The sequence below is a fragment of the Melospiza melodia genome, chromosome 11 (genome assembly GCF_035770615.1).
Source record: "Melospiza melodia melodia isolate bMelMel2 chromosome 11, bMelMel2.pri, whole genome shotgun sequence".
In the NCBI taxonomy this organism is placed as follows: Eukaryota; Metazoa; Chordata; class Aves; order Passeriformes; family Passerellidae; genus Melospiza; species Melospiza melodia.
This window is the reverse complement of record NC_086204.1, coordinates 12,375,278-12,389,608: the sequence shown is the minus strand read 5'-3', so window position 1 is coordinate 12,389,608 and position 14,331 is coordinate 12,375,278. Positions and strand designations below refer to the sequence as shown.

The 14,331-nt window shown below is 35.7% G+C and overlaps 1 protein-coding gene across 3 annotated transcripts in view; it reads right to left on the bottom strand.

The window, feature by feature from the left end:
- COL11A1 (collagen type XI alpha 1 chain) overlaps window positions 1–14,331 on the bottom strand; it is a 125,069-nt gene that overhangs the window by 95,046 nt on the left and 15,692 nt on the right. For all 3 annotated transcript variants that reach the window (XM_063165590.1, XM_063165589.1, XM_063165588.1), the window contains exons 3-4: window positions 12,918–13,131; window positions 10,351–10,513 (exon numbers count right to left, since the gene is read on the bottom strand). In XM_063165590.1, the coding sequence (XP_063021660.1) occupies window positions 10,351–10,513; window positions 12,918–13,131 (377 nt within the window). The remainder of the gene's footprint in view (window positions 1–10,350; window positions 10,514–12,917; window positions 13,132–14,331) is intronic.

The window sequence follows — 14,331 nt, the reverse complement described above, 5'->3', positions numbered from 1 at the left end:
CTCTTTCACCAACCACATTAAAACCAAGTGAGGCAGAGGAAAAAATGAGAGAATAAGCAACTGTAGGACAAAAGAGGTAAGTGACCCTTCTGAGCGGCCTAAAGGTGGATGTGTAGAACCTCTGTCCTCACCCTGCTGAGTTCAAGTCATGGTCTTGCTCTTTGGCCCTGAGCATTCCTGGCTGAGGTGCCTGGACAGATCTCCGTGTCTGCAGAGTGCCAGCCAGCGGGAGCCGTGCCCAAACAGCTCCTGAAACTACTGTTTAGTCAGAGAGCCTAAGAGAACACAGGTCCAGGAATACAGCCAGTACTCTGGAGCTTTGTGCTGGTCTTGAATGCCATGGAATTTTGGCACTGAGTTCTGTTGGATTGTGTGTTTGCAAGAAGCACTCGGTATGCTGTTACCACTTGGCTTAAATGTGCCTAAATTGGTTAAAGCTGTTCCTGATCCATTGACTGTATTTCCCAGCCCCGCCTGTCTGCCTGTCATGGCTCCACATAGATGGAGGCCCTCAGAAATCCTGCACAAAATACATAAAGTTTTACAGAATACATACATTGCTACTGGCTATAAATGTGCGAAAAGTTTACTGAAGGACTGATTGATTTTACTTTTGGAATCCTAAATGTTTATTTCCCTCTTTTTCCTTCAAGACGTGCTATAAAAATGATTCCAGTAAATTATTCATTTTCCTTTTCTATTTTTTATTTTCTGTCTTTGCTAATTAAATTGTTTCTCTGAGTATTTTGTTCCATGAAGCATTGGCTATACTGTAAGTATAGTTCAAGAGTTTTCCTTTCAGATCAGGTCAATCATACCAGCTCATGAAGTTCCAAAGGCATTACTGTAGATTCCATTATTGTGATTTAGTTACAATTCTAAGGTATTTGTTGGACAAATCTATACTCTTTCTCTTTTAATATTTTTCACAGAATTGCTTCAGTCTTTACAAACACATTCTTTGATTTTAACTGCTTGACTTTTTGAGACCAAAATAGAATTTTATAAAGTTCCTTGCAAATAAACTACAAATAATCTGGTCATATATCATGACCTGGAGTCATAAATGTGGCACACAAAGATCTACCTGCACAAGTCCCGAGAACTTTGAATTATGGGTTATTAAGAATTCCAATAACTGACCTGTAAAAAATACTGAGGTATCTAAACACATATGCATATGTCATATCATTTTTTTGTTTGAAAATTTCAGGAACAAAGGAAATCTCATGGGGTAAAGTGATGAAAGCAAGAGAGAGACAAAAATGGATAAAGAGAAATAAAAATAGATTAAAATGTACAAATACACTTGAGCATCCTTAAAGTATTCTGGAAAGTGCATAGAGAAAAAAAGGAAGTGCAAAAGCCTACGGTCTATAGACAAGTTCTTCCTTCTCTATGGAAATTTCACCACCACATCTGTAGGCAAAGACTGCTCAGGCAATTCCAAAGCTGGAAGTTGCTATGTAGCATGCTATAGAGGAAAAGCCTTCCAGGTCTCTGCTGAGCCAGTTGTCCATCATGCTTTGGTGTCAGAGGTAAGTGGGATGGCAGCAGAAGGCAGACACAGAGAACACCTCATAGTGGTGAGGAGTCAGGCAGACATACACAGCCACTTTTCCTATTAATACCCGTAACAAACTGCACGCTTAACTTACTCCAAAATGTTCTAAAAGCCTAGCTCACCTCTGAGAATCATAACCTTCTGCCTTGTAACAATTTTTTTTTCCTGGATAACACTTAAAACAGTGTATTTTAAACAGTGGTTTGTCAGATATTTAATGTAACTTGCTAATTAGAGATAAGAAAGATGAAAGCTACATCTCAGTTGCCCAGAAGTAGTGGAGAACATCCAGCAAGGTATTCTATATAACATTAAACATACAAGCAGTTTGGATGTAAATTTTAAATCTTAATATTTAGTTTGGATCCTAAATTCTTTCTAGAAAAAGGCACTAAGTTGTCAAAGTCAACATATAACTCACAAAGGCAATGCACAGTTCAATAATTCATTGTAATATGGAATAAAAATAGTTAAAGTCTATGAGCATTTTAATTCCTCTTTATTTCAGGGATATGCTCATAACTAAAACCAGAGACTTTTGAATCAGCCTCATGGTTATCTGATAAAAGCTGCCTGAGCCAAGATAAAATATCTTGCCAACCACTAATACCTGATGTCAAAGCATGGTACAGAAGGATTCCTTCTAAGAGGTACTCCACCAGATAAGTTATTCTTTGCAGAATCCTCCAAGAGTTCTAAAAGGAGTTGTTGTGATTGAGGAACTATACACTTAGTTGCATGCCAGAGCAAATGTGGAGAACCAGGCTAGAAGGAGAATATGCTCAAATCAGCAGAACTCACACCTGCTGGAACAACTGCACACACATTCACTCACGTCAACTGTTCTACTACAAGGAACAGCCCAGCTAAAAATGAGAAGAGTGTGCTGAATTCATTCATTGAAAATTCCTTTGTGAATCTCACAGACATTCCACAGTGACATCTTGGAATAAGAAAATTTATGTGTATGTACAATTCCAGGACTTGCTGAAAAACTCAAAGCAATAATGCACAAAGTGAGTTATCTGCACTGGAAAAATAGCTTTGATATGAAAACAGTGCAACACTAGAAAAATGCAGTGTTGAATAGCAAAAAAAGAAATGGACACCAAATTTTCAGGAAAGCAGTAAACTAACAAGTTCTCTTTCCAATTTTGGCTACATCTTCATGTAATTATCATTTTAGTTAGACTTGTGGTAATAATTGCTACCTGTGATTCCAAATTTTTGGAGTCTTCCTTAGATTCCACAGCAGAAATAGGAACAAAGAAAATTTCCAGTTAGATACGGGGTCAGATTTTCTCAATGATATAAATCAAGGGCCTGACTAATTATTGTTATATCAATAAATGCTAATAGCTGCTTATTACCTTAATTGACTTAATAAAATGTTTTAGATATCTGTCTTCTTGAAATATTCTCTTTTCCTTCTAGCTAGGTAATCTTACTAATGTTTTCTAGATATGGTGTATTAGAGAATTACAACCATAAAGTAGTCCATTTATAGTCTATTTATTACCTAAAAGTTCCTCATTGAAAGTTTATAATTGAAAAAAGACACCTCTACTATCAAGACCACATTGATAAAATGGCAAAAGTATGAATTCATAGAAGGCTGTAAGGGAACTGTACAAAGAAATCAGTGCAGAAATTACTGTTTTCTTCCAGTCCGTAAAATTTTAATGGTCTAGTTGTTCTCTAGTTCCACAAGAAACTCACACAGTTCAGGGGCACATTTAGGGATATCTCTTTTACAAGAATTTTAATAAAACAATAGCCCTGCCAGGTGAAAGCTATTTTGTCCAGGGAATAGCAGGTAAGCATTACTTCAGAAGCTCTGCAGGGAAAAAACCACAAACCAAAAAACAAAAAAATCCCCAGCAATTACTTAAATTACTAATTTACATATTTGAAGTTCAGAAATGCTTTCTTCAAATAGAGTGTGATGGTTAGAATTAGCAAAATGCATCTTCATGATTCACACTGGATAACATTACTATGTCGTATGTGCTTATAAGGATAATTAAGTTTTAAAGACGTTTACATAAATTGTGATAAAAGCAAAACAAAAGCAGTGCTAGGCACTAAACCAACTCAGAAGAACAAAATCAATATCTTTCATTTTAATGTTGTGGCTAAAGCCTGAAATTACAAAGTGAGTTTTTCAGCAGATCAGCAGCAATACCCAACCTGGGTATTTGTGCCAACTTTCTCTAATTAGTTATGTGACAGTACAGCTATAGACTCTAAAGAACAAAAGTCTAGACAGCATGGATATTATTACGATAGAATTTAGAAAAACCTGCTGCAGAATTCATTTAATCTTCCTGCAAAGATTTGAGGGATTGATGAATTCCAGGAGCTTTTAATATAATATTCCATAGCCCAGGTCCATTGTACTATATAGCTGGAGAAAGATATTTAGAGCCTGCCAGACTGAAGCACTGCAAAAGCAATAAACTGTGAAAGCAGAATACTGCACAGGTCAAAGTTTCCACGGAAATCAATGTCTTCTTGATTCTTTGAACACCATGCCTATAGAAGGATAAATTCAGCTTGGTTAGGAAATAGGTTGATATGCCAATTATCATTTTTGACCTTCCAAACATAGCTGTTCACAAAGTCAACTGCAATTCTTGGCTGAGAGATTAGATTTTACTACAATGCCCATGCAACAGCAAGTGTACATAGACACAGGAGTGCACGGGTGCCCAAGGACATCCTATTTTCTAGATAAAAGACCTACAAATCTCTTACATTTTCATGTATTTTAAAAATCTTATTTACATCTCTTGTTTAAAATTGAAATGTATTAGACACAATAATAAATGAGGTGATATAAATCCTATCTGTTAAATCTTCTGAAGCTGATGCATGCAGCAATCTTTGATCCCAGGTTGTTAATTTTAAATGTAATTACAGACAGTTTTGTTAAATGACCATTCCTTTATTTTTTGGGAAGATTCCTTGAAAATTAACTTGAATTCCAATGAATTACCAGAATTTTGCCCTCTCCTTCTGTCCCCCTCCTGCTTCCAAAAATAAGAAAGGGAAACTGGATTGACCTTTGTTCATTGAACATAAGTTTGGAAATGCTATAAAAAATTAATAAACATCAGATCACCATTCTTTGAGATAGAAAAGAACAAAGTAAACCCAAACAAGCCAAATAGAAAGCTTTTGTAAGAAACTCTGATTTTTTTATTAGGTGCCTCTGATATGAAAAAATTGTCTGCTTTGCTTTACTTTTTGTTGGTGTTGATGTTGGTTTGCTCTTTACTTCTCAGTGCTCAAGCTGTCCACTTTGGTGTTGATATCTAAACCACTGATTCTAAGCATTTTTCCCTGAAAAATCTGCACTAGCACTCTGGGGCTGCCCATGCTCACAGATATGTGAGGGACAGGTCCTCAGCTGCAGACTAACCCACACTGCTGCCAGGGCACTCTCAGCCTATCTCCAGCTGCTCCAGTTGCTCACTCAGCTATTCCTACTCCTTCAAACAGGAATTGCATCCTGCACACAAGTGTTTTACTGCTTTTTTCATGAGAACAGATTAATGCCTAGTATCAAAATCTAAGCCCTTTATTAACAAGTATTACTGCAAGGATTTAATCCATAAACTCTGTACTGTTAAAGCTTTCATGGGCTTTAAATAAGACTCTTATACATCAGGTTTTGTCTTGTAATACTCATTTACAGCAAAGTGCCTAAAAAATTATGGTATTGGTTTGATGTGTGGAGTTTGAAGGAAAAAAGGTGTCTATAGAGAAATATCTGCATAAAGACTCTGTTAGTTATTAAGTTATTATAAAATACTTATAAAAAACTTGGATTGTTCACACCAACAGTAGTAAATGAGGAGTGACAAATCCTTAAAGCTGGCAAAGAATAAAAAGATCCCTATTATTTATAAAACACGTAAGCTATAAACATATTTCAATGGATACAATTCAAAATTCCTTTACTAGGTGCCATGGACCAGCATCTTACTCATTTTTCCTTCCTTTTTTATTTTTCTTTTTTTTTTTTTTCATTTGCATTTTGGGAATTCTCTTCTTTGCAGCAAGCACTTACAAACCAGCTGTTCTTGCAATATGTGTTTGAAAACACAGAAGACATTAATTTCAAAAGACACATATAAAAGTTTGAGGAATGTTGTGACAGTCTTTCAAAAACAAGCATTTGCAAATTAGTTCCACTGATATCAAAAGATTCACTCCAGTGAGCAAGGGCTTAGCAGTGTAAATGAAGGTCTCATAATTCGGCAGTTAATAATAATACAGTTTCTAGACAGCATAATTTTATTATTTTAAGATGCATCCACGGTTTATAATTTGCCTCTCATCATTTGTATGCACCTGATGCTTAGTGCTTGCTGAATTCACTATCTTGTTTTTAACATCATATTGATTTCCACATTAACAAAGCACAATGTCATAAAATCTCAGATTAGCACTTATATTCAGGAATGAGCAGCAGGCAACTCCAAATTGGAATTTTCTCACATAAAACACAACTGCCCACTAGATTTAGAAAACACTTTAGATAACTTTTTTCTTGCTTTTACAGCTAAACCAGAATCTTTCTGACAGCACCAACTAAAAAAAATGCCTCTTAGCTTTAGCACCAGTGGTAAGCTTATCAAAGAATATTTTGTGTTTTGGATATACAAAACCAGTGAATTTGGCAGCAATTTATTATGTTCTCAGGACACCAATTGGCCCTTTCCTTCTTTCAGTGATCTACCTGATCTCTGGACACCCAGCATGCTTAGAAATTATTGATCATCATAGGAAAGTTATGTCATGAGGTCATGTCACACCCATTAAATGTAAGCACTTAAAATTTGCCAGTGGGCTATAACATCTTCTTGTGTTACTGCTAGAATTAGAACAGAGAACAACTGCCTAGAAAACAGAGGTTAAAAAATAAAAGAAAAGGAAATGGAAATGGTCAAGAATTTAATTTAGTTAAATCTTGTATTAGAAACTTAAAATAACACAATTATAACAAAGAAGAAGAATATTTGAGCCACTGGGATGTAACATTGTTTTAAAGGAAATGTGAGCAATATTTGTTCTGAAGCTTCTAAAAGAATGATCCATACAAATATGCTAAAGCAATATGACTGAAAGAGTATTGCTTTTTCAAAAGATACAATCAAGTCATGAGGAGTCAGAATAATGTAATGATACCCGTTTTGGACTCAGTTGTATACAGCTGCTTTCAATGGGAGTGAGTTACCTTAGAGATGCAATGGGGCTTGGTGCAGTTGTGTTGTGCTGCACACATTGGTACAAGACCAGAATGAAACAGTATCATACTCAATTAGTAGGTCACTGAAGAGTAAGAATTCATTATATGTATCTACAGGTTATTATTTCCATATTTTAAATTTCCATTTAGTTTGAGGAGACTGAGTGCTCCACTGTTCCTGTTCCTACCAAAGTACTGGCTTATTATGAGAAAAATATCACTACTACCCAAGAGAAGATGACCCCTGTGATGCATGGATACAATTTAAATCCTTCTGACACTGAGCAAAGGTAATTGTTTTCAGGGCTTCCTACATTTAAGCTAACAAAGGCTGCACGTGTCATATGAGAAGTCTGTAGTAAACAGTTTTATGTCTTAAACAGTTAAGTCTAATGTCATGACTAGATAACTTCTGGAATTTCCTGCCCACAAAACAAGACAAATTGTGTTATGTGTATCTTCATTTACTATTGTGGTCTCAAGATACAGCAGGGTTCATAACACAGAAATACTAACGAGGAGACCCGTGAAATCACCAAAAGTCACTCTGAGCTGCCATGAATAAGAAAAACAGAACATTTAACACACAATCATGTCCCTGTCAAGGAGGGATAGATTTCAGGAAACAGCACTAAACTTTAGACATTGTAGCACAAGTAGCTAAGGGATGGATAAATTCTTGTTAATAAAACAAAAAGAATTCTGTTTAGATAGCAAAAAAACAGTAGACAAACTCAACATGAACTGGATTATGTTTTCTTTGGCCAGACTTAGGACAGAGGTCACTTGGCTTGCTCACCCTAGAGAAAAGGACACAGAGGTGACACCTCATTGCATTCTCAACTTCCTTGAGAGAGGAAGAGAAGGGGCAGGCACTGATCTCTGCTCTGTGGTGACAGTGACAGGAGCTGAGGGAATGGGCTGGAGCTGTGCCAGGGGAGGTTTAGCTTGGATATCAGGAAAAGGCTCTTCATCTAGGGGGTGGATGGGCACTGGGACAGGCTCCTCAGGGCAGTGGTCACAGCACCAGCCTGACAGAGCTCGAGAAGCATTTGACAATGCCCTCAGGGACAGGGTGTGATTCCTGGGGTGTCCTGTGCAGGGCCAGGGGCTGGACTCAATGATCCTTGTGGGTGCCTTCCAACTCAGGGCATTCTATGATTCTATGATTCATTAAAATTGTACATGGTCCAGTATTTTTTAAAACTTTGGGGTACATTCTGATTTCAAAATGCACATTTTTACATACAGATTCAGATAATTGACCATAGGTATAAATTATTCCATGGTGGTTGTACAGTAACAAAGAAAACAGAAACCTATCCCAAAAGTGAGGATTGCAAGCTTCTAATTTAAGTAGGAGTTGAGACTTAATCTAAACCCCCACCAGTTTCAAGAAGAGCCTTGTAAGACTATAAGTAATTTCTCTGAATAAGAAAAGAGAAGAGAGGTGCACTCAGTTGAGTAAGAAAACCTAATCACTGAAGAAATTCAGAAATGTACAGTGAGGCTAAAAAAAGGTAGAAATGTTGCTGTTCTCAGTACTGAATCTTAAGATTCAGCCATTGAATTGACCTTACAGACAGCTGCACAATTTCTTTTGTGAAACCAAAGCCTCCTTCTTAGTGGAGGCTTTGTGGGTCTCAGCTGGAATTGAAACACTGACTTGCCATGTCAGTGTACCAGATGTCAGAAAAAAATCTGGCAGAGAACCAGCTAGCACTACCTTCCTTTTACCTCCTTCCACAAATGGCAACACCCTTGGAGAAAGGTAATTTTAATTCATTCCAGCAAATTCTGTAAAGTTATGTCCTTGTGTCCACTTTGACTTCACATGGGTTTGACTTCAAAAAAATCCAGGGTTATTTTTGATTTTCATCAATTAATCTGATAATTCTGATTTAAGTGCTAATTTCAATTTGCTTAGTTATGTCTTCATCCAACTTTACTGACTCTTTCAACAGTTGCACCAAAAAATAATTGCATTCTACGACATTTTTTGAGGTAAATGATAAAATAAATATCTCCCTTTACACACATATCATAAAAAATTATTTCCAAACAGGTATGTATGATTAGTTCAGCACCACTGAAACTTCAGGCAGATATTTTTATTTAGCGATTGCACTGAATTAAACAAACCAATCATCAGTGTTTATCTATTGTACATTTCCCTGCTTGAAAACTTTAAAAATGGTTACAAACTTTGCAAGAACTAGCCAGACATTGCTGCTTTAGCTTCTCTTATAATCTAAAATCACATAGAAAACACTAAAAAATTAGTCTACCTAGTTTTATTTTTCTCAAATCCTTTTTTACTTATGCATATTCCCATTGCACACGTTTTTGACAGTTTATTGTCAAACACAAATATTGGGGAAGCTGGTTTCTCACCTAAGAAAGAAATACAAATGAAAATTTAAAGTAATTATCCCATGAGGAGACCAAAAAATCCTTTTCACATCCCAGACAGAGGCAACTGTGGAATTCATCTTCAAACAGAAAATAATGTTCCTCAGATGTGCAAACTGGATTTGGGACTACAGGTGAATTAGGCTGCATATACCAAACATATCATACTGCTTGATCCACTAAATCACCCCAGAAATTTCTGTATTCAAAAGGCCCACAATTCATCATATCCATGGAAAAAAAAGATAACAATGCTACAATGCAACACTCAAAATTCCTATTTCCCCTCTTGATACCTATGCAGCTTCTCAAGCATATGTTCTGCTTAAAGCTAGGATTAAAACTGTTACATTTATAGAGCACAGATGTTGTGTAGATGAAATAACTACCAATCTGTAATTTCTTTTTTTTCATTTTTAATTTAATTTTTTTTATTTTAACCATTGTATAACAATGTTATAATGGAAATTCGGTAGTACAGATTTAAGAAGTTTCATAATTAGTCTGTAAAAATAATTATTGACATAAGGATTCTACCCAGAACGGCCTCATGATTGGCATTTACTTACTTCCTTAAAGGCATTTTACCCTTCCTATATGTACTTCTTGGCCAGTAAATGATGGAAACATATATGTCCTTATTGCCAAAGTATGTTCCATTTACTGGAAAGAGTAATAGGTGGGATAAACACTTTAACAGATTCATATTACACAGAAAACTTTCCAGGTCCTTCTCCCCTGCTCTCAAATACTGTTAGCACACACATATATCTGCAAATGCTCATGAGATACGGAAAGAAAATGATTCAGTATCATACTACACAGCTTTCCCTGATTAATTCTCCCAAATACCTCAGGTATCTCAATATTAGGCAGAAAGACAAAAAAAGCAAGTCCCTTCCAGATACAACAAAAGAGACAGAAAAATGCACCAAATCTTCCAACTGTACTCCTCCCTGTTTTACTTCTCTTTTATTTCAGCCTATTCTAACAGGTTCTATAAATCAAAGTTTGTACGTTATACCAGCATTTGACTTAAAAGATTATTCTGGTTTGCATTAAGCAACTTGCTCAACAATAAAAACCTCAGTTACATTTGTTCATTATTGATTCGTACCTCAAAAACTTCTTCATCCAGAATCCTGGTTCCAAAGACAGTGATGCCATTGGTGTCCACAACTGCTTTGTCACTTCTGTCAAGTGGTTTTGTAGTTTTTTTGTTACAGTCAACAATCATTGTAACACTCTTTTTCTCCACACTGATAGCAACTCGATGCCACCTATTGAAAAAATCCAACATAAGTTGACTGTAATTTATGTTTTTAAAACTAGGTCATTGTGTTCTTATCAAATCAGTTTATAGGAGATGGTGCACCAACTAGTTCACAGATAAAATTTAAAATGTCTCCTTTTATTTCTTTCTCCTATACATACACAAATGTACAACGTGCTTTGACTAGCTGCTGTATAGATTCTGTCCCTCAGCACAGAAGGAATCCACAGCTCGTTGTGAACATCCTCTGTAAGGTGAAGCTCAAGCTGAGGTTCTTTGCATCTTTAACCAGAGAACACCACCAAACTCAAATTAGATGTCAGTACACAGTTTACATTTTAATAGATTGAACAAACTGACAGCAGACTTTTTTTATGAATGTGTTTGATTTTCCAAATTACTTATGCAAATATAATTTACCCAGCAGGTTATTATATACTCAGAAAACATAAATAGCCCACCAGGTTATTATTTATTATTTACAATTCCCAATTTTTTCTCTGTGATCAACCATCAGAATTTTACCATATGTTCTTTTACATATTTGAAGGTATTCCATAGCTATAGAGAAATACATACAAACAGTTCCAACAAAGATACTTTTCCAGATAAATATATTCACAAATATTTGGCACTATTCCTGCAACAATAGCCTTTCCTACATAATATTCACCAAAAAGTGAATTAACTGATTCAGAGTACAGACGAGTGACTTTATTGAGAATAAAATTTTGTATGTTTTGCCCAACTCTACTATGTTCTTTATGAGACTTTATGAGTAATTGTGACAGATTACAATAGTTTTGTGTGCCTCCCTACTATGACAAATGTTTAAGAACAAAAGTACACCACTCTGCAATCCACCATGGAGCAAAAGGTTAAAGAATCTTTGATAGACCAGGGTAAAAAATGTAAAATATGTCATACTAATGACGGGTAAGAGGAAGGCTGGAATCAAATTATTTTAGTTGGCCCTTGTGGTATTAGAGTTGCCTAAATCAGAGAGAAAGCTTAGATCATTGTTACAAAGAGTGTCTGTGTATCAAAAGGAACACCTTGAAGCTAATGGAATCTGACTGCTAAACAGTATCACTGAGCCAGAACTATAATTCCATGTTTTCTCTGGAATGCTGTTAAACACTATCATTATAAAAGCAAACTGGCCATGCATCCTCAGGCACATTACACTGTTCACACTTTTTAAATATATCTCAGTTTGAGATGAAGATTGTTGTCCTAGATCCTTCATAAAACAGCTGAGTCAGAAGAAAATTGTTGGCTTATCTTTTGAAAGTGTGTAGAAGCTGAAAGCATAAAATCATAGCTCACTGTGCCTAGGATTGACTCCAGTTGATTTAGAAGTTGTATAGTCTCAGTGTAGGAAATTGTACCAAACCAAGTTCATTTATATTTTTTCATTTCAGCTAGTTTATCAACATTTTGAATTAAAATCTATGTCAGAGCTTTGTTATTTATCAAAAGTCCATTAAAAAATGCTGGTTTTTTTTAATCACTCCTTCTGCTAGGGAAATGAATCAAGTCTACGTTTCATCATATAATTTCATTGTCTGGTAATACTAGGCCAAGCAGACAATTAATTTTTTTCTTTTGTTTTCTTCTTCATTGTTTTATAAACATATTTCATTACAGTTCAATTTTTGCCCTTCCTCGCTGAGTCGTTTTCTTTTGCTTTAGTAAATTTACTTTGTATATCTCTGAAGACTGTGGTTGCTCCTCTTGGACTGCTGCACAGCAAATAAAAAGCCTTTGAAAGAATGAATGTCCTTTTACAAGCACTGGAATTACATTCCCAGAGAATGATTGCTTGTCTACAAAGCTACAAAAAACTAACAACTCATTACTAATGCAACAGGTATTTGAGATTCATTCCTTTACTGAGGGTACGGTATAAATCCTTACTCTTTCCTGATTTCCTTATACATAGAAATCTCAAACTATTTTATTTATCTGCTGGTTTGGCTCTGGATAGAAGAAATTCTGTGCTGTCTTGTCAACTTGTCTTCATACTGGCTACCACCTTTAAGTGGACCAGACATTTCTTTTTAGTGAGACTGTTCCTTGAGACTTTTTGCAAACAGCTTCTTTGTGTATCGCACAGGAAGAATATTCGTAGGTTTAGTTTGGGTTGGATCAACTTCTACGACTATTTCCTCACCCTTAATTTATAAAAATGGCAGATAAGGTGGTTTGTTTCATTCATAGCTGTATGCACCATTCAGAGCTGGAACTGTATTCTGCTGCAAAGCTTCTCTAATTTTGTACTACACCAGCCCAACTAGCTAGAAAAGATGTTACTGACATATTTAAATATTCAAGGAGAGTTTTGTAAAAAGATAATCACATATACAGTGTTCTGCAATACATTCTTAATTTTAAAATTTTCCACTTACTTGCCATCAGCAATGTTGACTGTTCTGAAAAGAGGATAGTCTTCTGGGGCAGGTTTTCCATTTTGATCTTCAAACAAGAAGACAGGGGATCTACCAACTTCAACACCTACTTGCTGAATTCCTTGTTCATTGTAGATAGACAAAAGGAAAGACTGAATACCCTTTTTAGGTTTTACTGTCATTAATATTGAAAAATCTTCTGGAAAACTTCCACCTGCAAACAAAGTGATATATACAGCTATAAATTCAGAAAAGATTAAACCATTTTTCCATTTTTTCTATAAGCACATAGGATCCAGCATACAAACTGCAGGGTTTTCTAATTCTCAAAAATGAGTACATAAAAAATTATATTAGGAACATTATCTGTGTCTTTTTTTTTTTTCTTTCTGATCTCAGTTTAATTCCTGAAAACTAAACCTTAATTGTTCTTAAAAACATAACTTGAAAATCATACAATCATAAAATGGTTTGTATTGAAAGTGACCTTAAACTCATCTTGTGTCACCTCCTGCCATGGGGGAATGCCACACACTAGACCAGGTTGTTCAGGGCCCCACGCAAGCTGGCCTTGAACACTGTCAGGGTTGGGGCATCCACAACTTGTGTGGGCAAACTGTTCCAGTGCTGGACCACTCTCTGAATAAAGAATTTCTTCTTAACATCCAATACTACTCTCTCCTCTTATACTTTAAAGCTGTTTCCCCTTGTCCTATTTACCTGCCCATAGAAATAGTCCCTACCCCTGTTTTCTATAAGCCCCTTTAAGTACTGAAAGACTTAAGAGTATTTAAAGGTTACTGAAAGACCCCCACTCCCCATAAAGGGGTACACTCAGAGCCTTATCTCCTTCAGGCTGAACAAGCTCAACTCTCTCAGCCTATCTTTGTAGGAGAGGTGTTTTAAATCTATTGTGAAATCCTGTAATAACACAGAGTATGAAAGAACCATGGTAGTTTCACATTCACTGTTATTTTTTTTTAATCCATCTTCTGTTTAGCAACCATCTAATTTAAAAGTGTGGACTACAATTTCACTCAACAAGAACCTCTACCATAGATAAGAATACTCTCTGGTACTAGTCAGCAAAATCAGGTTGGGAAGTTGGTAAATAAAATAAATTTAATTTTTTAAAAGATGGAAAATAATGGATATAGTAGATCCTGATGAGTTACAGGAGTTAGATGAAAGCAAGGATAGGACAGATTAAAATGTGTACTGTTTAGCTGAAATTATATCTAACAGCTTGATCTTATCTTGGATATCTTTAGTCTTTCCACTGCTACACAGCACTAAGAAAAAGAGACACAATCACTCAGATTTCTTTAAGAATAATCTGAAGAGTGAAGATTTCTTGTGGTGGGGAGAGAGAATGCCTGTGTCACAAGATTGAAAAGGAATAAATTACCATAAA